Source organism: Lissotriton vulgaris, chromosome 7, assembly GCF_964263255.1.
Source record: "Lissotriton vulgaris chromosome 7, aLisVul1.2, whole genome shotgun sequence".
NCBI classification, from domain to species: domain Eukaryota; kingdom Metazoa; phylum Chordata; class Amphibia; order Caudata; family Salamandridae; genus Lissotriton; species Lissotriton vulgaris.
The window spans coordinates 831,613,800-831,637,515 of record NC_141695.1 but is presented as its reverse complement, the minus strand read 5'-3'; the positions used below and the strand labels follow the sequence as shown (position 1 = coordinate 831,637,515).

Here is a 23,716-nt window from a genome sequence, read left to right as displayed (position 1 = left end):
TGGCCTACCAGTGAATTGTTGGTGGGGTTGGAGTGGCAGGACAAAAGTGACTTGGAGCACAGGCCCCATCTAGAGGCACTACTGGTAGGCTGTTCTCTCCTACTCAGTGCAGGTAGGCTGAGCTTTCCTATGCTGCTGTAATGGCAAAGGTATGCTCAGACGTGAGTCCTGTCTCACTGTACCTCTGGAACCAAGCTACACCGACTGATGAGCCATAAGTAGGAAGAAACCGATCTTGGGTTGCTTTTGTTCCGCTTCAGGGAGGACCTCCCCTGGTAATTCGGGCTGGGCTGTTCCTGTTGGAGCAGGGTCGTGGCTGATTTGCACATCACTGGGTCCAAACTGAGATGGCATGGTAGGCAAAAGAATGATGGGTTGGAAAGTTACCCTGAGGGATTTCCAGTGGTTAGACATGTTGCAAGCATTTCTCCCATCACCTTTTGTCTGTTTGATGTAACTCTCTAAGCGGGAAGGGTATGCCCAGGCGTGGATCCCTTGCTCACTGTGCATTTGAACCACGATACACACGATTGACAAGCTCCAATCAGGGTGAAACCAGTCTTGTGTTGCTTGTGTTCTGGTTCAGGGAGGACCTGGCCTGGCAGTTCGGGCTGGACTGTTCCTATTGGAGCAGGGTCAAAACAGATTTGTATATGGCTGAGTCCAAACAGAGGTGGCATGGTGGGCAAAAGAATAATAGGTTGGAATGCTACCCAAGTGATTGCCTGTGGTTAGACTTGTTGCAAGCGTTTCTCCCGTCACTTTAGACTTGTTGCAAACATTTCGCCCATCACCTTAGACTTGTTGCAAGCCTTTCTCCCATCACCTTTTGCGTGTTTGCAGTTTTAGAAGCCACATTAATGTCCTATGCTCTGCTGAGCCTGAATTTTCCTGATGGTCTGTGCTCTCCTACGGCTGGGCTGCACTGAATAGCCCATGCCATGACTTATAGAAGTGCTTGTTCTCCTGTCCTATTTATTTATTTAGGAGTTTATAAAGTCACGCTATCCCCAACAAGTGTGTCCCGGCGCTGAGGAAAACGACAGGTGACAAGGCGCGGAGAAGAAAACTAGAGGTTGGTAAACAACCAGGTTTTCAAGACACGTCGAAAAATAGGTTCTGACTCAGATGAACGGATGGAGAGAGGCAGGTCATTCCAGAGTTTTGAGGTTATGACCGCAAAGGTCTGTCCTAGAGATGTCCTCATGGCCTGCACTCTCCCGTGCCACAGGCCAGTAATGGCGGCTGGTGCCTGCCAGAGATTTACTGGCATTCGGTATTCCTGGATGTCAGGGCTGCGCTGGGTGTACTGGCTCCGTGCTCTCCGGTTCTAGAGATGTACTGGAAGACACTGTGCCTCCCCATTACTGGCACCTATGGCCTTGGGCCGCGTCTACTCAGCTTATCTTGTGCGGTGGTGGATCTGTGCTCTTCTCTGCCAGGGCTGTTTTCTGCGGCAGCACGTGGTGCCCTGCAGCAGAGGCCTGGGTCTTGCTAGTCTTGTGACCTCGCCTTTGCTGCCCCCAGCCGGGCTGCACTGGATTACAGCATGTGTTTAATTTATTTGGGGGGTTTAATATAGTGCGAATATGGCCTAGACATCGGAGAGCTTTACAATGAAACAGTTACCAGTCATAGATACAACCTGAGAAGAATTAAAAGCAGATAATCGAGAGTAAGTGGGAGAAAAGCTGCATATGAGTGTATTTCCCAAACAATCGGCGCAGGATGGGTGAAGTGAAGTGAGTGATTCGTTCACGGGTTCCTCGTGGGAAGGGCAGTGCCCTGCCGCCGTCTGGGACCTTAGATCGCCTGTTACCCAACCGCGCCGTCCTGGTGGTTTAAAGTGTCCCCTTCCCCGGGTTTGGCGAGCAATTCACAGAAACAAATTGGTGAATGCATACATTGTTTACCCTGCAGCTCAATAAAACAGGGTCTGCCACCGGTGTTATTTTCAGCGCTACACTCGGCCAGCCTGTGGTAACCCGCGGCATAAAAAACAAGTTGTTCTATGCGGAAGAGGTGGTGCAGGGCGGGCGTCAGCTGGGCTCTCACTCAGAAAGTTGAGCCATCAGCTGGTGCAGAGGCTCAGTTACCCGCAGCATGAGGTGGGCCCCAGAAATAGCGAGGCCGGAGGGTATAAAGTAGGGTGGGTGAAGCCTGCCTCATGCAACCTGGAGAAATTGCAGGTTGAGCGCCTCGAGGTATCTGAGGGGAAAACTAGGCACTGGAAGCCGAGCTGTCATCACCAAGCACAAGGGGATGTCTGGTCTTTGAGATTCCAGGAGTTGAACCCAAATACATTTGTTGGGGAAAGTGGAGAGCTGCTCCGTCACATGAAGTGCAGAGCCTAACGCTTGCTCCAGAGCAGAACAGGGTGTGAACCCAAAGCGCAGTCATTGCAACTCAAGAGCACCTCACAAAGACGCCATCACTGGGGTGAACTCTTGGAGACAGCACCGACAGCTGGAATACACGAGGAGCCTTACTCCCTTCGGGCGAATCTCGGGGGCTTCTGATCTGTAGGACCAGACGAAGCCAAGGACCCCCAACCTGCCGCGCAGAGAATACGCACATTGTGTGCACAGTTAGAGCTGGGAGCCGAGGACCGCTTCCCTCCGAGGGCGAGTAAGACCTCTGTGTGGAGAGTGTGGAGAATACAAGCTCTTTGGAAGGCCTCCTTCCCAGAGTGCACCGGACCCCTGGCTGCCTCTTCCAGCCCCCAGCTCCCTTCGTCTCGCAGGATGAAGTTTTATTACCCGTCTGCTTCCCCCCGGCCCCGGCACAGGTACACGGCCAGCATCAAGCCAGCTCGCACTGTCCGCTTTCCCAACGACATTGTGTTTCAGGACCACATCCGCCAGGGTGACCTGGAGCAGGTGGGCCGCTTCATCCGCGCCCGCAAGGTCACGCTGGACACCATTTACCTTTCAGGTGAGTGCCCGTAGCGGAGGGGGAGGGTGGGGGGAAGGGGGGCGGGACGGGGAAATAGACCAGCATGGAGTTAGGGGGAAGGCCGCAGGGATAGGGGGTTAGCGAGTGGTTAAGTGACATGGGTCCCTTCGGGTTGGAGAAAATGGGTCAGCTTCCCAGCTGTGAATGGAGGACGCAGCAAAGAAATGGAAAGAGGACTTAATGGGCAACAGTGAAATGGCCATTAGTGGTCTTGTAAGGGAGCTGGGCACAGCTGGGCTGCCTTCTTGTTCAATGTCATCAGGGCACCTTGTTTCTTGCCTTGGGTTTTTGTTACAAATCATTGGCATTAGGTGTGCAATGCTACCTGTTTCAATGTAAGCAAAGCAATAACTAAGTCCCAGAACCGTCACGCATGATAATAAAATGAAGAACAAGGGTAGAAACATGGTGTCCTGGTGACCTGGAGCATAACCTGTCAAAGGCGAGGGAAGGAGGGGACCATGGCGAGAGAGAGTGGCAGCCGAGAGATAGAAAGTGACAAGCTAGCAGCGTGCCAGCAATGCACGTGACACTGCGGCAATGTCATGCATTCAGTGCTTTAAATGGGCCAGTACTGCCCGGTACGGAGTACCGGCATTTTTTTATTTTGTGAAAGAGAGTACCGGCACTTCTCAAAAGAAATGCAATACTTTTAATTGGAGAGTACCGGCACGTCTCAGAAGCTTCTTCTTTTCCATTTCAAGCACTGCATGTATTTATAGGGTGCATATTCGTGTGTCTTGCATCCCCATGCTTAACATATAATGGTAACAAATGGGCTTCACTGGCCATTTCGAGTGGACAGAAATAGTCTTAAAACGATCAAATCATTGCGAGCTAGCTGCCAGTCAGCAGGGTGACCCTGTGACCATGCCGAGTTCAGGATTATACACAGTGCGGGCTCCAGCTCTGTACTCATGGTGCTTGGCGAACCATCTGCCCGGTGTCCTGTTTGGCACAGAGGGTAATCTTGTGGTGTCTCTTCAGCATTGGTGTGCAGTCGACCATGAAAATGCTTCCCTGGGTCTGTCTGTCCATCTATACATATTTTACATTGGACTGACATGTACCCTTCAGGTGTCTAGTGTCCTTGTCTGTCTGGTGTCCTTGACTGAGAGCACTACACCGTTGTGAATCTTTCCTCCCATCCTCCATTATTTTAGCCTGTTCCTTGCTTATTTATTTCTTCCCTTCTCCCTTCCCTTCCCCTTCCTCTGCTCCTCATATGCCGAGTGAGGACTGTTCCTATGAAGTTTAGGTGGTGGAATGGGGGCAGGATGGTCTATGGATCATGTCAATGGTACTGTTCCTGAGGACAGGTTGCTCTTGAACGTGTGATATTTAGATATATCTTGCCAGTGGAGTAGTTAATTTATTTGTTTTTGCAGGGTGGTAGCAGGTGCTTGTTTTTGCATTTTTTGATTGTGGAGTTTAGCTGCTGCATGTTGATGGCTTCCCGAGTGGAACTTAAATAGCCCATCGTCTTGACATTCAATCCTTTATTGATGTAAACTCTGGATAGAATTGGAGAGATGGCAGTAGTGGTCAGGTACCTCTTTGATAAGCAGTGCGAAGCTTGAGCATGTTGATGCTTTTTTAGCTGCTATTGGAGGTGCGCATGTGTTTTATTTGCCCACGATTATTCCTGCTTCTGTTGTTCCAGCTGAAGCAGGAAGGAAATAAGGCGATTGGGTTGTATCAGCAGTTTTTTTTACCCTGATGGCCCCAACACCTTCACTGTTTTTTTTGTGTGGAGGCGTCTCTGGTGAGATTGTTTAATTTGGAGTATTTTTTGTTGTTATAGCAATCCATAAGACCAGGTTGTTTCAACGTAGATGTGGTTCTTTTCATACTGGTTTTGTATTCTGCAGGTGCGTTATTGTCCAAAATGACTCTTATGACTGTTTTATTATTTCATGGGTACACTCGAGTTCGTTTCTTAGGATGGGCTTCTGTCCAAGATCACCTCAGGCTCTGCTTGTTTTGTTATTTAGTTGGTCTTGCTAATCATGAAATGATGCTTAGCTGAGTTTTTTTGTGTATATTTTAGTCCACATGGACCCTGTATTTCTTTCATTGTGGGTTAGTCTTATTTATGGTAGGGTTAAAGTTGAGTCTGGGCTCTGCACATACGTTTTTTTGTCCCTAACAGTGGGGATTGTTTTAATGTGGAGAGAGGTTGCTTGATTGCAAGGTTTGGTTCTGTGGGTGGGTTTTCCCTGATTACCCTAATGCTTTCTACTTGTTTATTTGTGGGGGTGAAGTTCGTAGTGGGGTTCAAGCTGCAATTTTTTAGACTGGCTTATATTTATGAACTTATAGCTGGTCGTCTATTCCTCGATGCTGGTGAGGCAGTTCTGTATGAATCTAAGTTTTTCTGTTTTCTGTGAGGGGCACCCTGTGAACGTGTGTCTCGTTTAGTAGTTGACAGATCTATTTAGGTGCGGAAAAAGCTACAGCCATAGGATTAATGCTTGTTTTGTTCTCTTGTCTGCCTCTCTGTTTCCCGCTTGCCTTGGCCCTCCTTCTCTACTGACACTGATGCCTGGCTCCTGACCTGTTCCCATGGCAGTCTAATATTTTGATTCCCGATATAGACCATGACCTCAGTGCAGCTCAAAGGGGAGGAAGAAAAGGGCGCCGTATAAGCAGCTGTTGGTCAAAATTAAGACTAGGGTGGAGAAAGAGGGTGGGTATTCAGCCGCACACACCTCTGCATTCCTTATAAAGATAAGACTGGTGAGGGTATTGGGCCTCGGGCAGCTCTGATATTGTCAAGATGTTGTTCCTATGTAGAGTTTGACAACTGTGTGCTGTCCTCCGCAGGCTTGGCGGCCATGCATGAAGCCGTTCTTGCAGGGAACTTGGAATGTGTGAAACTTCTGATAAAATATGGCGCCGACATTCACCAACAAGACGAGAGTGGAGGGACCTCCCTCCATGTGGCCTGCGGCGAGGGCCACACTGACATCGCCAGGTGAGTAGAGGGACCACCTTTGTACACTGTACATGCCCCCAGGTTGTACCCCATGGCCCCAAGCCCCACAACCCAGCATGTTAATGGAGCCCCGGTTGTCTGCTTTGTGTTAGATCATGGCATGTGTAATTCCACCGCCTCCCTTACACTTCCTCGCAGCAGTCCCTTGTCAGTGCTATACAAACCCTACTGTGAACTTCTTTCTGAACTGCATCGTCTGTCCTGCATGACTCTAGCACTGTCATCATTCTTCAGGGTGACTACAGTTAGCACTTTAGAAGTGCAGCAAGTGTATCTTTTGCCAGCCTTTCCCTGCAAGTACTGCACCATTGGTCCACACCTCCTGTTGCAGAGTCCAATAGTGCTGCGCGGAGCCAGGAGTTTGAGATTCTCCAATAATGACTATTCGAGGATGGACCTCCTCTTATGACCTCTGCTTCTTTGTTCATATTGCAGATACCTCATCTCTCTCGGCGCCAAACTTGATGTCACCAACAACGAAGGTGAGAAGCCGTCCGACCTCATTGATCCAGACTGTAAAGAATTGAGGGAACTCTTCAAACTGGAGGGGGCAGACTGAAGAAGGCTGGCTGGTCCATCACCAGGAGAACTCTTGTTCTCTCCTCACAGTCAAGTTGGGGGGGTAATATTTGCCCTTTGACGGACCAAACGCTGAGCTCCGCATTGTGATGCCACGCCTTGCTGACGCTTATACGGAGCACCGGATTGTAGGTTAAACATGGTGAGACTCTCTGAAGAAACAGCAAAACCTCCCATTAGACATGAGGCACAGCCTACACTAAATCAAACAGTGCACAGACTCATCATGAGTGCGGCCAGATGTGTACAAGGAGGAACATCTAACCAAGAACTAGCAGTAATTTGGTAAAGATGGATGCTGAATGCATGTCTCAGTCAACATGTTAAGAATCAAAAGAGGTGTGTCACAAATCTAGAAAACAACACACCAGATCCAAAGGCCTGACCCAGGAAAGTATGCTTTAGAGAAAACATGGCTGCCCAAAGAGACTGTGTGGGCAGCCATCACTGAGAAATCAAAGTCTCCTGGGCTAGGAGTCCTCCTGCAATAATATATCATTAGCATAACATTAAAGCACTTCATGATGGCCCAAAACCTATTCACTTTCCCAGTATGAACAAACAATCTGGACTACCTTCCCCATAGCAATCAAACATAGCATGAACAGACTTGTTTGTCTAGTCTCTACTCAAAGCGCAGGAGTGTAGAGCCTGAACATTGCACTAGAGGAGTCAGTATATTAATTGAAGTGATTCCTTGAGCCTAAACAGACCCATTAGGTACGTCCCCTCTGGTAAACACACAAGCGCCTTGAGCCTAAACATGCTTTCTTTGCAAGTACTCTTTGCCACCACACAGGGCATGTAGCACGAACCTCTGGAGAATCCTGCTTTTTTACAACACAAAATCGAGGCCAGCTTAAATAGACACTCAGGAACATTTCCCTATGCTATAACTATAGCATGCTGTCTCTCAACAAAGTCCTCTGAGCTAGAGCCTTACATAAACGACAGCACCGCAAGAGATACATTGAGAGCTGACATTAGCATGTGGAACCAGAACAGAAAATTTGGGAACGTCCCTTATATATAATGATAATAATTGGACACCTATAACTTAAACGTTCAATCTGCCTAATTGCCCTATAGCAAAATGCGTCTGCAGGATGAACAGACACTGGGCCAGTCCCCGTTGTAGATCAGTCTGGCATCAGAGTCAGGACACTTCGGATCAGTGCGATGTGAATTCACTCACTGATCCTCCAATTGTGAAGGTGTGCCTCCACATGGCTCAACGACAGTACATCAAGTTTGACAAAGGCGTGTAAAATCTCAACATAATTGATTTCACAAACTGTTTTAAAGCACGGGATGACCAGTTTATAAAACATTAGAAGCAGAAAGTACTTGTGTATATAATGTTTTGATCTGAATGTCTTCAGGTGAGGGGGCATGGTAAGGCACTGCAGGCCATTGCTGTGCATGTCGGAAGCATGAGCTGTTGGAGGGCTGTAGGCAAGGTGCCTGGGCATTTAAAAAGGTGGGCTACTGAAGGGTCTCACTAGGACAGGGTTGAACAAGGACAATTGTATGCGTAGACCACAATAACAAGTATTCAGGCCTCGGGTGTCCCTTCCTTAGACCTCAGCTTCTACTTTCAAGCTCCAGTGTTCAGGCCACACTGTCTGGTTCTTAGGCGCCAGCGCCCTGTTCTCAGGCCCCTGGGTCCATCCTCTGACCTCAGTGCTCAGGGCTTAGTGTCCATTCGTCTGTCTCCAGACCTCAAGCCCTCTTGACCAGGCCGCACTCTCGAGTGTCCAACTCCATGTTTCTGTGCTGCATTGTTCGGGTCTTTTCAAGGCAGCAGCCTATCATGAAATCAAATTATTTTCCCACTAGTAGGCCAGCACGTCTCGCGGACAGACACAGTGATACCCTTCTGTCATTCTGATATACATTCAAAACAGGTTCCTCACTAAACCATTTAATTTTCCAGAATTTTGTTTTTAACCACGAACCAGTCTTGAACATTGACATGCTTTTTTAATGCACCTTTTTGAAAACAGCCATTTGTAATTATGTGAATTAAACATATTTGATGTTTGTGAAAATTTGTGTTGGAAAATGTACAGTTTATTAGGTATGTTCTGGCCTTCATCACGGGTCACAGGGAACTGACCCCAGGATTAAAGTCTTTGCAAGGGTCTTCCTTCTTCTCCACCACCAAGTAGAAGATACATGATCACAGTCACTCAGTCTTGCATAGATGCGATGCTTCATTCGGCCACCCATATCTGAGTTTATGACTAGGGCAGGCACCTGTGATGATCATACCTAAGAAGCCTCTGCTCCTAACATCTCCACATTTCAATGATGATTACAAGTTTGATGATCAGCGTCCACACAACTCTGAAGGAATCAGACCGTGGTGGCTCACCTCCAGACTCAACAGAGTTTTCCCTCCTTATTGAAGAGCTTGCATGCCCTGCTTGTCCTCTCATTGGAACAAAAGGAACGGACTGTCCAGTTCACCACAGAGGAATATCTGTCTGTATTTTATTTTGGATGTAGCCATGGGAACAGGGAATGTTCTAGAACAATAGTCTAATGGAGCATGGACAATATAGCCAAAGGCCCTCCTTCATACTATAAAGACATTTATAAGGAGATCCTCTGTTTGTCCCCGTCATTCCATTTGTCTCTATTTATCATGCTACTAGCACAAGTAAACATCCATACCTAAATGGACATTCACACTTATAGTGATTGCCTTTGATGGATTAAGCCTGCAAAGCTGAACGGGTGCTTTTGGTTTTGTGCTGTTTGCATGCTTTGAGGTACTTTTAAAGCCAAAGTGAGTGTGGAGAAGAGAGGCACTAAAATAAATCAGATATTTATATTCCCAAAAATCTATGCTAGGAAATGTGATTTTGCCACATTTCTTCCTAAAATTATTCCCATGTTTATTCAACACCCATCTGGGTGTCTGCTATACATATTTTGCTTAGAATGATACCGGTGAGGAATCAGTCCCCCTAGAGCAATTCTTTGATTTCTCAGGGTGTTCAAGGATGGGTGGGAAAATAATTCTGTTTAATGGTGTTATTTTGAAATCATGACCTGGTTGCCCCAGAATTGTTTACTTTCTTCCTAATGATACGTTCACATATACTCATTCCATATCTCCATTCGCCCACCACACATGCCAGAAACCGGTCCTTGGATGCTTGATTCCGGTCTAGGAAAGACATGGCTTGGTAGTTCGGGCTGGACTGTTCCCATGAGGCACAGGGTCAAGGCTGATTTGCATATAGCCATTGTCTGACCTAGGGTGGTGTGGAGTGCAAAAAAACGATGGATTTAGGCCCAGATCTTTGTACTGCGGTGAATGTAAGACATTGTTCTGCCTTATGTCCATCAACTGTGTTTTTTGCAATTCCCACCACACATACCCCAGCCTTCTGTATGCATCCATCTAACGCTTGTCTGTGTTTCTCTTGTAGCCTCTTCCCATCTAGCTTGGACTGCCTCCTTAACTCCCTGGAGCACCCTCCATTCTTCCTGGTGTTTTTTTACTCGTTTTCCTGTTTCTTTCGGATCTCCCTATTGCTTTCTCCATATTTCCACTTTGCCAGTTTCACACGTTTTGTTTGGTGCTGCCTTCTGCTATCATAGGCCCACCTCTCTTCTCATGTATTGCCCTAAGCCCCACACATGACCCTGGCTCCCTCTTCTGTCTTTGGTTCCCTCACCAGGCTCATCTAAATTTCCATGGCCTCCCACACCAATCCGGCACTTCTCCCTTGCGTCAGTGCAAATAATCGTGCTGCCACCTCCTCACATCTTCCTTGTGCCCTTTCAACATATCTCTGTGCTGCTGTATTTACATTTCTTGGTGCTTCCTCGTCATCTCCTAGACAGGGGAGCAGGCTAGTCAGTGAGATGATTCAGGGGTGTGAATCTTAAATATCCCAACTAAAAAAACAGGAAGGTGAAGGGGCGAGATGATCAAGGCTCGGAATACACTGCTCCCATGAGGAGCAGGTCAGTACCAATCTGCATCAGGTGGGCCTCTGGCTACAGTGGTACAGTGGGTGAACATTCGTTGGGTTGGAATGCTACCCTAAACTATTGACGGTGGTTAGACTATTTACAAGCTTGCATCCCATCACCCTTTCGGTCTTTGATTGCCAGTAGTATGACTAGAAACCTAGGACTTGTGCAGCTTTCCAAGCTTACTATTGCCAGTGTTTGTTTATTCTAAAAAGTAGCACATTTGCACCCTTCCATGGAGAATTTATATGGATGCAGATTTACTCCTTTTCTAGCAAACCCTTCACTATGTATATATTTCAGTTCGTCATTCAAAACATCAACAAGTTAACACAGCTTAGAGAAATCGAGTTGGCAAAGAAAAACCAACACAGACATAGCAGACCGACTAAGGGTCTCAAGAACTAATCACCAACCAAGAATGCATTTATTTGAGGGGTGTTACACCTCAAACACACACCCTGAAGCTGTTCCACTGCTCCATGATGCCCACTCATGTTTTTAGTGGGTTGATTCACCCTGCATTTCTCCCTAAGCAGGAATTGCCCCAGGCCTGCTATGGTCCTCCCCTTGCTAAAAAAAGACCCATTTGGACGCTGCCAATTGGTCCAATTTTAGCCCTATCTTGCTACTACCAACCTTTTCTAAAATACTCGAGAAACATATACATTCTCAGCTGACCTCATTTGTGGAAACCCAGGACGCTCTCCTCCCCTCCCAGCCCAGTTTCCGAGCAGGGCACAATACCAAAACTAGCCTTCTGAGAGTTACAGAACACATAGGACGACGTGTGGATTCGGGGGACATAGCCGTTCTGATCCTAGTAGATCTCAGTGCGGTTTGCACAATATCACTAAGTGAATGGTCAGTTTTGGTCATCAATGGGGGCTTGGGTGAAGCATGAGCAGCCTGTAAGGGTGTCCCTATGCTGTTGCTAGCTATGCATATTCCATCAAACCTGTCCTGCTGCTGTCACTGACAACACCCATGCCTACTCTGATGTTCATGTTGATTGCACCCCCACTGCTTTTCCCGACCTGGCTATGGCTGACTAGCCTGGTTGAATGCCCATTGGCTGGGCCAACCACAGCCACCTACCCACTGACTATCATGGTAATCAGGGCACCCTTGTGCTCCTCATACAGAAGTGGTGTAGAGGACTGGAGATTTCCTGTGAGGGGGCTACCTCTCTTGTAGGTGCCAGGGGTCCAGGGCATTGTAGGAGACCAAGGCAACTGAAAAGGGTTCATATCAATCCTAATCACCTTGCATACACACCAGCAGGAAGATCTGAAGAAGACGGACCTGGCTGAGCCATACCACGAGAAAAGACCCTGTCGAAACATCTTTGGAAAGGCAGGAAGAAGAAAATATTTGAGGAAAGATTGAATGCACCAATACCATGGAAGGGGTGAAGGCCAAAGGTCGTGTCCATCAATAGAGAGAGAAGGATGGGTAAAAAATAAGAACTCTTGCTAGGCTCAGGGTCCTTGATGTTCCACTCTTCTTGCAGACAGGAATCTAGGAGGACAGTGAATGCTGAAGAGTTACGGAAGGAAACAGAAAGCAAAACACACAAAAACACAGGCACACACACGTTGTCACCACAAAATTCCTGGCGCTCACATAACAGCTGAACTTTACATAACATTGCCAGTAGGAATACTCTCACTGACTCATGATCTAGTCACACTCATTCTCAGAGCATGGTATGCTGCCACTGTAGGAGAGTAGGATCTGCTTACTATGGTTACCCCCGTTTTTTTGTTGCTGTGTTTCACTGATTTATTGACTTTAGTCTGGCTGGGGCCCTGCTAACCAGGACCCCAGCCTAGCTGCTTCCTCTCTAAACTGATTGCATGTACATTAGGTACACTCCAGATTGGTTACTGGGTTACCCTTGTGAGTTTCTAGTATATGGTACCTTAGGTACCAAGGGCATAGGTACCCCGGAGGCGTACCAGGGGCTGAAGCATGTATTGTGCCACCCCTGGGAAGCCTTCCAAAATGGCACCACAGGTCTGCTACTGCAGCCTGTGTAAGGTGGTGCTTGCACCCCTTACTTAGATATAGTGTACCTATATCTACCTATATATACAGACACATTTAAACCTATAAGTCACTCCTATGGCAGGCCTTGAAAATCCTGAAGGCAGAGTGCTTGTTTTTGTGTGAGAGGGTGCCCAAGCATGACCTGAGCCCCTCTGCATATTTCGGAATCCCTTCCTTATAGCTGTTCTGTGATACAGCCATACCATATACTCTTAAGTGCATTATGACCTTGTGGTAAATGCTAACATTGGAATTGCTGCATCAAAACACATTGTGTTTGCTGTCAAATACTTTTGAATCCTACCCCCCCCCCCCACCAGTCCTGGCAGTGGGGGTAGAATTCCACCCTTCTAAAGGGAGAAGACATGTACACAATTACCTGACCGGTAATAGTTTAAAAGAGCCCCAGCATCACAAAATGGATGCTGCTGCCACAGACACGAGTCTGGCCTCCTGCTGCTGGACGAAACTCCAGCAGGGGAGGCCGGGACAATAGGTTTCCTGTCCAGGGAGGTGTAACCACCACCCCAGACAGGCTTTAGTGTATTGGGGTAGGGTGGGTGCATTCAGTGAATGCTTTTCAGACAGTGCCTGGGGCACACACGGTGTCCCTGTGCAAACCCCACTTCAAACCGTTTGCTGGGGCACTCAGCCCCAGCTCTTTTGCGAAACTGGACTAAGGGGAAGTGGTGTAACCACCCCCTCCCTTGGTCCTCCCATAGGTGGGACCCTAGAGTTAGTCCAACCCCTAAACTTAGTATAAGTATAGGAACCCAGTCCCTAGGACTTCAGATTACCCTGGACAAAACTCTGCAATATATATCCTGGAACTTCAACATTCTATTTCTACTAGAAGATGGAAGAATCTCCCTTGGGGTCAAGGAGTGACTCCCCTGTTCAAACAGGCAGTAAAGAAGCATCTTGCCGGTCTGCATTTTCGAGGCTCCAGCCGGATCCCGAAGAATCTGCGACACAGGACATGGACTTCCAGACGTATCCGAGGCCGACACAAGAACTCAGCAGAGCTGAGACCTGTAGCCATCACAAGAGTTGTGGGACCTGAACTCCTGGACACCGTTCACATTTGCTAGTGCATCAACTTCCCAAGCTTTCCCAAAGTTGTGCATTGGGCTACTTATAGTCCAAGCCCTGAGTACCTTTTGCACCGAAGCTTGTGGGCCCACACTCCACAAGCCTGCTTCTAGCATTTCTGCTTGAGGCCCCTTCGCGATCACTGGTCTGTCGACTGGTGGGTCCCCACGAAGGAAACTTGTTCGTTTCTTGGGCGTTCTTGGTTGCTCCAGATGTGCCCTGACTCCCCTTCAAAGGGTGAGTCCCTCAGACCTTGCTGGTCTGCTCCGAAGCCAATCTTTGCATTCTGCATGGGTTGCTGTTGCCAAGGCTTGTTGGGTCCAATCCGGATACTGACACTGCAGCACTCATCATCCGATGTGGAACAGCTCGAATCCAGCTCCTGGTTGTCGTTGACGCCTTCTGGTCCTCGTGGCTGAAGAGTCCAGCTTCACCTCCTGCACCTGAAATCATCCGACATCGGTGGGCATCTTCTTGTTGCCTCCCTGGTCACTGGTAAGTGACCCAGACTCTGTCCCCTCTGCTTTCAGGTTCTTCACATCTTCGATCCACCCTTGGATCCATCCGGACACTGTTCATCTGGTTGCCTGCAGCACTTCTTTGCAGCTCTTCATAGGAAACGACGACGAAACCCAACACGAAAAGACACCTATGCACCCGGCTTCCCTGGGTGAGGTAACACGAGAACTTCGGTGCTCCCGTGGGTCTTGACTCTTGAACTGTCCAGTACTGAAGGGGTTTGTTCCTAGTCCACTCCTAAGTGTCCCTATTCTTTAAAAATCTAACCGTAACTTTCTCCATAGAAGTCAATGGACATTCGCTGCTGTGTTTAGACACTGCATGCGCCCCCCGTGGGTCTCCTGCGTCCCTACCTTGGGTTGTCCCAGCGGTTATAGAGGCCCTAGGCCTTGTCTTTATGTTCACAGCAGTACTTATACCACTTTATTAGTATATGGTTGTGAAGCCCCTAGGGCAAAACGTATACTGTGCTAATTTACTGTGTGCTACTTAAGTTTTCTGTAAGTACTTTTGCCTCTAACCTCATAAAGAGACTAGAGGGGTGTGTTTAGAATAAATACATATATTTTATATATATAAAGAAGATAGCCCAGCACACTTATAAATATCAAACAATGAACAATCTTAGAATACAGGTATTTTTCTAAAGAAGAAAATGCGCTTTTTCTGTTTTGGTCGATCGTTCCGATAGAGCTGCACTCAACAAACAGATACAAATTCAACACTGAAACAAAATCGTTTGGGGTGAAATATACCCTTGGTCCGGGCTTTCGACTTTTTTCAAACTAACTGATTAAAATACGTTCACAATGGTTATATGCTAGCGCATCAAATACATACTGCTAGCCCTGAAGAAGTCCGTTTGTGGACGAAATGCGCTGGCGGTTGCAAAACGTTTTTAAAACAGAAAAATAAAGGATGAAGTTTAACATGACCACATAACATCGTCTCTTCTTTGGAAAAATACCTGTATTCTAAGATTGTTCACTGTTTGATATTTAGAAGTGTGCTGGGCTATCTTCTTTGCTGTTGTTTTGGGGAAAACCGGTTAGACAAATACTGGCTTCCCCATTTTTGAGGTATAGGGGATTGTGCCTCAAGCCCTTTTGCACCTTTTGCATTTAACTATCAGGGATGTCAGGACTAGTGCGGGTATCTATGCTTTGATCCTCAAAATCTCTGTAATATTTTATATTATACCTGGTGTGGTTCTCTTTTCATTTAGTCATTCACAAGATTATAGACTGGTAAAACAAGCTGCTTTACATTCCTTCAAGTCTTAGCCTGAAGGCTGCTCCCCACAGCTACCACTAGGATAGCTTCTATAAAGGTTGTCTTTAAACCTACCTCAATAAGGGTCGTTTGGACTTTTGCAAGGTGCCCACTAGAATAGTGGACAGCATATGCCAGGCCAACTTCTCACAGCCACCACCACTGTACATGCTATACCCAGGACAGGGACAGTAGTCCTCCATCCAGAATATCATATATACATTCAGTCGGGCACTCAGGGAAGGGGGGAAAGGCCATATAAAATGCAGGGGGAGACTCCCATCCCAACACAGTTTAAATCTTTTTTTATTAATAATCTCAGAGGTGATAGCTATACTATCACAGAGTAAACCTCCACAGGAGGGGACAAGAAGGGCAAACACAAATTTAAACAACAAATCTGTTTGTCTCCACATAAACATTCTTCTGCCAACAAAGTTCCCCTCCTCCCTCCAGGGTAGGACCCCAAGAACATTTCAATTTCAATCCTCCCATGGGCAAATTCTCCAATAAAACACTTGTCCAATCAACCCGGAAAAAAGTATTTCTTTCCTACATACCCGCCCATGAGTGTCATAGGGTATCCAACTGAGGCGGCTACATCTCTTGGCTCTAGGATTTTCTTTATGTCCTAGGTTCTTTATGTCCAGTGTGCTTTTTTCCGGGAAAGCGTTGTTGGACTGAAGTTGGGAAAGTTAAGGAGAGTATCTGACCCCAACATCACTTTGCCCTTCTTAATGGCCCCTCGTAACACTCAGAGCCTGAATCACAAAGGCAAATGTACACCTTTGTGTAAGTTTACCACTTTTTGTGATTCACAAAGCAATTTTACGAGTAGTATCTTTATGACTTCCTATCTTTTTATGTGTAGTCTCCGCCAGGAGTACGGAGACTTCGCAGTGATAAAGATACTCTTTGTAAAATTCCTTTGTGAATTGCAAAACATCGTAAACTAGAACAAAAGTGTACGTTTACTTTTGAGAATCAGGCCGTCAGCCTCTCAAATCCATAGTCACAAAGGCAACAATCACTGTGCCTTCTGTGGCCATATTGTTCCTCTCTGCTTTCTGGGCTAACCTCTATGTTTCCCCTACTTGTGGATATAGCGCCTTCATCCCCAACAACACACTCAGCACACGACTCGTTTCCTTTCAAGGTAACTTATTGGATCAGAGACGGAAGCCTAAGTATTTTCAGCTGTGTCCCTGTCTGAAGTTTATCGAGAAGCTCAATCCTTTCTTCCAACATATGACCCCGTCAATCACTTTCGATGTAGACGTCTCCAGTCCACTTTCAGCATCAGATGAGGCGCCACGGCGTTTCTCTGGTGTTTGCAGCCTTTTAGTTGCATATTATTTCTCCATCTCCACTGCTGTTAAACCCTCCATCTTCGTTTGCACAGCCTTCCCTGCTCTGTCAATCTTTGTGGTATTTTCTGCCATTACAGCGTTAATAGTGTGCAGAAGTGTTTCCTCACCTTGACTGAGCTCTGGCTCTTCATCAGGCAGGCTCCATAGGGGACTATTTTTTGGTTAGTTTAGGGAAAGGGAGCAGGTCTGGATTCGCTCTCACCCCGGGTGGTTTGGATTTACGGAATGTTGCTTCACAGAGCCAGCCTGCCCCTATGAGAGGAAAAACACGTATGCAAAGCCATAATATGTCAAGTAGGTGACAGTTGACCGCCTGTGAAGAGGCATGCAGACACTGACCCTCCTGTGACCAGTAATCCACCAATTAAATTACCACTTTACTTAAAACGGGGAGAACATAACAACAAGGGGGAAGAAGCAGAGGAACTTTGCAAGGACTGAGAAGAGAATAACTGTCCAGCAACCATTGCTGCATGTGCTTCATACTTATTATCCCTCTGCAAATATGAGCCAGAAGTTGAAAATGCCACTGACTGCGGTCTTCACTTCTTATCCTGAAAATGTATAGATTTTCTTTTCTTAAGCCCTCCTAGATAGGTCCGCACTGGCCTCCAACTGACCAGACTCCATAGACCCCAGCGCCTAAAGATGGATAACCACTCTGACAAATCAGGCAAGGGAAACCCCTGGAATGATGCATGATTATGGCCATTCCTGCGAGCGCCTCCTCCTAAAAAAACTTTCTTTTCTGTAGGGAGAGGGCCAGGTTTTAATGGAAGACACCAATGAAATGTGCATAGCGCTTAGGGGCATGGATGTAAACAGCAGGTTCCCAAGACCTATCAGAAATGCTCTACTCGCTCCTTGACATTAGATACTCTAATTGACCCCAACTATTCGGGGTCAAGAATATTTTCTACCTTATATTCTTGTTTGTTTTCCACCCACTAGGAGTGGGGGAGAGGTGTTTGGCTGGAAGTTTAATCCCCGCTTAAGGTGGGATGCATTAATCAGAGGGTGGATCCTCCATTTTGGAGGGGACAGGCGAATTGCTCAGGAGTTCAGTAATGCTGTGATCTCAAAAGGAACAATGCATCATGGTGCGAATTTAGGGTGAGAGTCTGAAATAGACAGCTACAGACCCTTTCATTTGATCACTCCAGAGGCTTTGCAAATGGTTCTCTGTTTTCATCCTATTCCCCTCAGTGGGAGCTTGGAAGAGGATGTACTGGTGTTGGAGAATTGGCTCCAACTTCGCGCCCTTGAACTAGCCCCTTTTACTAGGCGGAAGTCAAAAATTATTAGAGCCTCAGCCCTCTTGTTCACGGAGGCACTTAGGAAAAGTAAGAGCACTTGTAAACGCCTGGAAAGGGTAAGGCATACTAACTACAAGCTGTCAGACAAAACTGTCTACAAACATGCCCTTAAGGAGCACTATAGAAATGTGCGTGAGAGGAGAAAACTTTTTCTAGCTGTTAAAATTGAGCCTGCGGGGAATAGATGCAGAGAACTTTTCTATATTGTGAAAGATTTCTCCTCCCCTAAAGCTATTACCAGCCCGTTTGTCCCCAGTGAGGTCTGGGCTAATCAGATGGCCTGTTTCTTCTATGACAAGATTAAGATCATCCAAGACTCTTTTGCAGCTCAACTACCAGTAGTTGGAGGGGACAGAGATCTGCCCTGTCCCAGCTGTTGTGACATAGGCCCCGCACTTACTCAGTTCCCCCCTTATCACTGGATAAGTCCCTGGCACTGATGAAAACCCTCAAATCCGCGTCACCCTCCGATCCATTTGCGGCCAAAATTCTGGCAGCCATTGCGGAGGTAATTAATCCGGCAGTCAATGCAGTTTTGAATACTGCCCTCCAGGCGGGAGAAATGCCTGAGGTCTGGAAAAATGCCCAACCTTTCCCCTTTTAAAAAAACCTACGGCTGATCCCTTGGTGGCCAGTAATTATAGGCCGATATCTTTACTACCATATTTCTCTAAAGTTCTGGAGAGCTATGTTAATTCGGTGACCACAGACTATGTTGAGGCCAACCTTCTCCTCCACCCAAGCCAATCAGGCTTTAGAGCCAATTTTAGCATGGAGACTGCCTTCTTGGAAGTCGTGGAAACTATTAAAATCACTCTGGACAAAGGGGGCAGGGCAGCTCTGGTGCTGCTGGATCTCTCCTCTTATTTCCAGAAAACAAAGGTCCTAAGCCTAGAACATTATTTCAAAGCAATGTCATATAGACCACAATCGGACACTATATGCACTTTTCTTATACCCAGCCGGGCAAAGAATTTATTAAGAAAATAGAACAAATATTCAAAATATAAGTTACAATTTGACAACAAACATTTGGCGTTTGAAGTAAGGCACAAGCCTGTGCCGTACTGAGAGATAGAGGAAAGTTGTGAGAGAGGGTGCAAAGGAGAGGACAGTTTATGTCAGGCAAAAAGAAAGTTTGAGCAAAGCCGGATACTGCTTAAGATTCAAATTGGCAGTATTCCCCAGAGTAGTACATACATGTATAAATATTCATAAATCAACTGTATGCCTATTGAACAAAGTCACACACTGGACTTTTACGAAGGCTCCAAGAGGGCGGGATCGGAGGCACGGTGTTGAGATGGTTTGATTCCTTCCTGAATAACCGCCAGCAAACTCTTTGGTGCCCGCCTTTCTCGACACCCATTTCCCCTATGAATGTGGGGGTCCCTCAGGGCTCAATTCTTAGCCCCACTTTGTTCAATGTTTATTTGGCGCCTTTAGCGCATCTCAAGGAGAACTACGGGGCTAAGATAGTGTCATATGCTGATGACACATAATTGCTGTTCACCTGAGGGAAGAGCTCAGAATTTAACAGTAAGGAAATAAACACATGCTTATCTGAGGTTTTCCACTGGCTCAGGAAAAAACAACTGAAGTGCAACCCTGAGAGTCAGAGATAATGTTTTTCGGCTCTCGTCCTGTGATCTCTGGCATTATTGGTGGCTGCAAGACATGTCTCCGTCCAGACTGTAAAAATGTGGGCATCAAATGTGATGACTCTCTCTCAATAAAGGCCCAAATTCAATCAGTGGCCGGGACCTGTTTTGGGATACTGAGGAACTTTCTGCCTCTTCTCCCGGTCTCCCACCGGAAGACGATAGTCCAAGCCCTGGTGGTGTCGAGATTGGATTATGCAAATGCTCTGTATCTTGGCCCTCCTGAATTTCTACTTGGTCGCCTCCAGGTGATCCAAAATGTGGCGGCCCGAGCTATTTTCTTGGCCGGGCCGAGCATCCATTCCACACTTCTCCTAGCCTCCCTGCACTGGCTATCTATTAGGAAACGGATCACCTTTAAATCATTGGTGCTGGTTTTTAAGGCCTTTCATAAAATTGGTGCCCCATATCTTGGGGATAGACTGCAACACTATAGTCCGTGTCGAACTCTGAGGTCATCGGCCCAGTCACTGATCAACACCCCACATATCCAGCTCTCTCGGAGGGGTGGCAGATCCTTTCAAGTGATGGCTTCTCGCCTCTGGAATGGCCTGCCTCTTGCGTTGAGGAATTCACAGGATCTCCTCACCTTCAGACGGAAATTAAAAACCTGGTTATTCCAACAGCAGCCTTAAACTGGAGCACTTTTGGTTCAGTGTTGCAGGTCTTTTGTCTTGAGCGCTGGGGCACTCCCGGGATTAGCCGTGCGCTTAATCAATACCTGTTAACATAACATAACATGACAAATGTTAGTTGATAACCTGACTTTATCCATGACCTTGTACTGAGGATTGGGTTTTTTATGTGAGCATACATTCTATATTTTGCATGAATAAGGTTTTGGATAGCTATTATCAGGCTCTTATGTATTATCTAAAGTATGAGTTGGAGATATTTTAGAAGCCCATATGCGAGGGATTGTATCCAAAAGTACAATAGGATGGAGAATATTCTAATGTGCTTTGAAAAGAGCTGTTGTATGAGATTTTGGCACAATAAAGCCAATGGGACCAGTTCCAATCGACGTTCTACAAGAAAACAATGAATATATTGTTCCAAGGACTGCTGGATTTGTTCACTCTTACTGCCTCTCTGTGGGTGGTAGACAGTGAACAAAAAATACATTGTTCTACTTATATGAACAAGCACCTTCAAAAAGAAGGAAATTAACTGAGGTTCCCTGTAAGTCACTAAGCTTTCTGGAAGTTCATGGTGACAAAATATTCCCTTAAGCAAGAAATGGGCACAATGAAGGTCTGTGGGTAGCTTTAGTAAGGAAACAAGGTGTGTACCTTGACAAAATTGTCTATAAGGACATGACTCAGGAAGAATAAAATCCACTTGGATGGCAGTGAAAATAATGCCCCCAATCAGTTATTTAGAGTAATTCTTCTAATAAATGCACATTCACATATTTGTTACTACAGTGCAAATGTTAAATTCCAGTTTATTGCCTTACTACTGTTGAGATAAATTGACTAGCAAAAATTGGTTTACTGACTCACAGATTGCAAATTACAAATACTTTACACTTGAAAATAACTCTCTCAGTGGCCAGTGTATATATGTATATATATATTCACTGAAAAAACCATAGGTTTCATGGACGTTATAGTTAGTTGGACATTTCACTCGTACAAAACCAGAGAAATTTGTTTGTTATAGCTAATTGAGCTAACTATAACTTGCGCCCCGCAATGCACTGCTGATGACATCACATATTACATCATTCATGACATGGTCTGTGACATCACTGATGACATCTCAAATGACATCACTGATTACAGCATCCAGTGACTGTGTGTTTCTGTAAAGTTTAAATATGTTTTATACATATATATACATATATATATATATATATATATATCTATATATATATATATATATATATAGATATATATATATATATACACATATACACATATATATTCCTTCCCTGAACCCTCCCCCCGCTCCTACTCTTTCCAGCTTCTGTCCTCTGCCCTCACATGCCCTTTGTCCGCACCCTGTTTTTCTGTGAACCTCTTCCCTCGCCACTTGAGACTGAACTATTTTGTCTGATGCCCGATGGAGCTACCTGGTTTAGCTATAGGGGAGATGGGCCGTGGATTCCCTCCCTGGTCGTCACCTACCCAGTCGGTCTTTAGACAGACTTCCTTTCGTCTCTACGGTTGTATCTTCCCTTTGCCTCACACTCTCTCCTCCCCTACACCCCACTACTTTCTCTCCTCCCCTAATGTATTGCCGACTGTTTGATTTAATGTTTACTTGTTCTTTTTATGGTATATTGTTGAACCACACTGTTGCGCTTCCTTTTGTCTCCCTGTCGTCTCCTCCCGCATCCTCCCTCTATTTATGTCTCTCCTTCCCTCCTCTCTCAATGTATTGAGACTGAACTATTTTGTCTGATGCCCGATGGAGCTACCTGGTTTAGCTATAGGGAAGATGGGCCGTGGATTCCCTCCTTGGTCGTCACCTACCCAGTCGGTCTTTAGACAGACTTCCTTTCGTCTCTACGGTTTTTCTCTTCCCTTATCCTCACTTTTCCTCCTCCCCTACCCCCCACTACTCTCTCTCTCCTTTCTCTCCTCCCCTAATGTATTTCTGATTGTTTGATACATTGTTTACTTGTTGATCTTTTTCTGGTATATTGTTGAACCACATTGTTGCACTTCCTTTCGTCTCTCCTGTCATCTCCTACTGCATCCTCCCTCTATTTATGTCTCTCCTTCACTCCTCTCTCAATGTATTGAGACTGAACTATTTTGTCTGATGCCCGATGGAGCTACTTGGTTTAGCTATAGGAGAGATGGGCCGTGGATTCCCTCGTTGGTCGTCACCTACCCAGTCGGTCTTTATGCAGACTTCTTTTCGTCTCTCCTTATTGTCTCTTCCCTAGCTACTATCTGTAGGAGAGTAGGGTCTGCAATCCTATGATCACCCAGATTTTTTGCTTTTGTTTCACTGGTTTACGACTTTCTCTGGCTGTGGGCCTGCCAATCAGACCCACAGCCTAGCTGTTCTCTCACTAAATTGACATGTGTACCTTAGGTGCATTATCCAATTGGTACTAGGCCACCTTATCAGACCCTGTAACTCAGGGCATAGGTGTACCGAGGGCCTACCAGGGGCTGAAGCATGTATTATGCCACCCCTGGCTGGCCATCTAAATCTGACACAACTGGCTGCACGACAACTGGGGCAAGGTGGTGTAATCACCCTTTGCTTTAGATATAGTATACCTATATCTAACCCTAAAATGGACACACAGATTCCTATCAGTCACTCCTATGGCAGGCCTTGACAATCCTGAAGGCAGAGTGCTTGGAATCGTGTGTGATGGTGCTCTGGCATGAGCTGAGCCCGTTTGCAGCTTGCGGAACCAAGTCCTAATAGCTGTTCCATGATAACGCATACCATATACTCTTAAGTGCATTATAATCCTCGCGGTTAAATGCTATCTTTGGTATCGCTTTATCAAAACATGTCGAGTAAGGTGTCATACGAATTGGAATACTAACCCCTCGCCAATTCTGGCGACGGGGTTAGCATTCCACCCTTCTACAGGGACACGACATGTAGGTAACTGTGAACCCCGGTTAAAGTTAACTGAAGCCTCGGCTCCACAAAATGGACGCTGCCACCACAGACACGAGTCTGACCTCCTGCCGCTGGGAGTCCTTCCAGCGAGGAGAGCTTGGACACAGGGTTTCCTGTCAGGGGCGGTGCTAGCACCATCCCAGACAGGGTTTTGTGTATCCTGGGTAGGCAGGGCTTTACAGGAAGGTGACTGCAAGTGGCACCCCGGTGCTCACTGCGCATCTGCCGGCTAGAACCAGTTCCAGGGGCACACCAGCCCCTGGCCTGGGGAAAGTCCGGCATGGGAGAGGGGTGTAACCACCCCCCTTC

General features: G+C 46.5%; 1 protein-coding gene across 1 annotated transcript; it reads left to right on the top strand.

The window, feature by feature from the left end:
- The first annotated feature begins 2,520 nt into the window (after window positions 1-2,520).
- PPP1R27 (protein phosphatase 1 regulatory subunit 27) lies at window positions 2,521-8,579 on the top strand. Its single transcript, XM_086931152.1, has 3 exons — window positions 2,521-2,934; window positions 5,782-5,932; window positions 6,389-8,579. The coding sequence occupies exons 1-3, from the start codon at window positions 2,745-2,747 to the stop codon at window positions 6,510-6,512; spliced, it is 465 nt and encodes a 154-aa protein (XP_086787278.1). The 5' UTR covers window positions 2,521-2,744; the 3' UTR covers window positions 6,513-8,579.
- The last annotated feature ends 15,137 nt before the right edge of the window (window positions 8,580-23,716 follow it).

What these genes read in the sequence shown, in the direction of transcription:
- PPP1R27 (XM_086931152.1), top strand. Translation starts at nt 2,745, where the DNA reads ATGAAGTTTTATTACCCGTCTGCTTCCCCCCGGCCCCGGCACAGGTAC. An exon ending in GGACACCATTTACCTTTCAG is followed by an intron (nt 2,935 to 5,781) that starts GTGAGTGCCCGT and finishes TGTCCTCCGCAG; the next exon opens with GCTTGGCGGCCATGCATGAA. An exon ending in GGCCACACTGACATCGCCAG is followed by an intron (nt 5,933 to 6,388) that starts GTGAGTAGAGGG and finishes TTCATATTGCAG; the next exon opens with ATACCTCATCTCTCTCGGCG.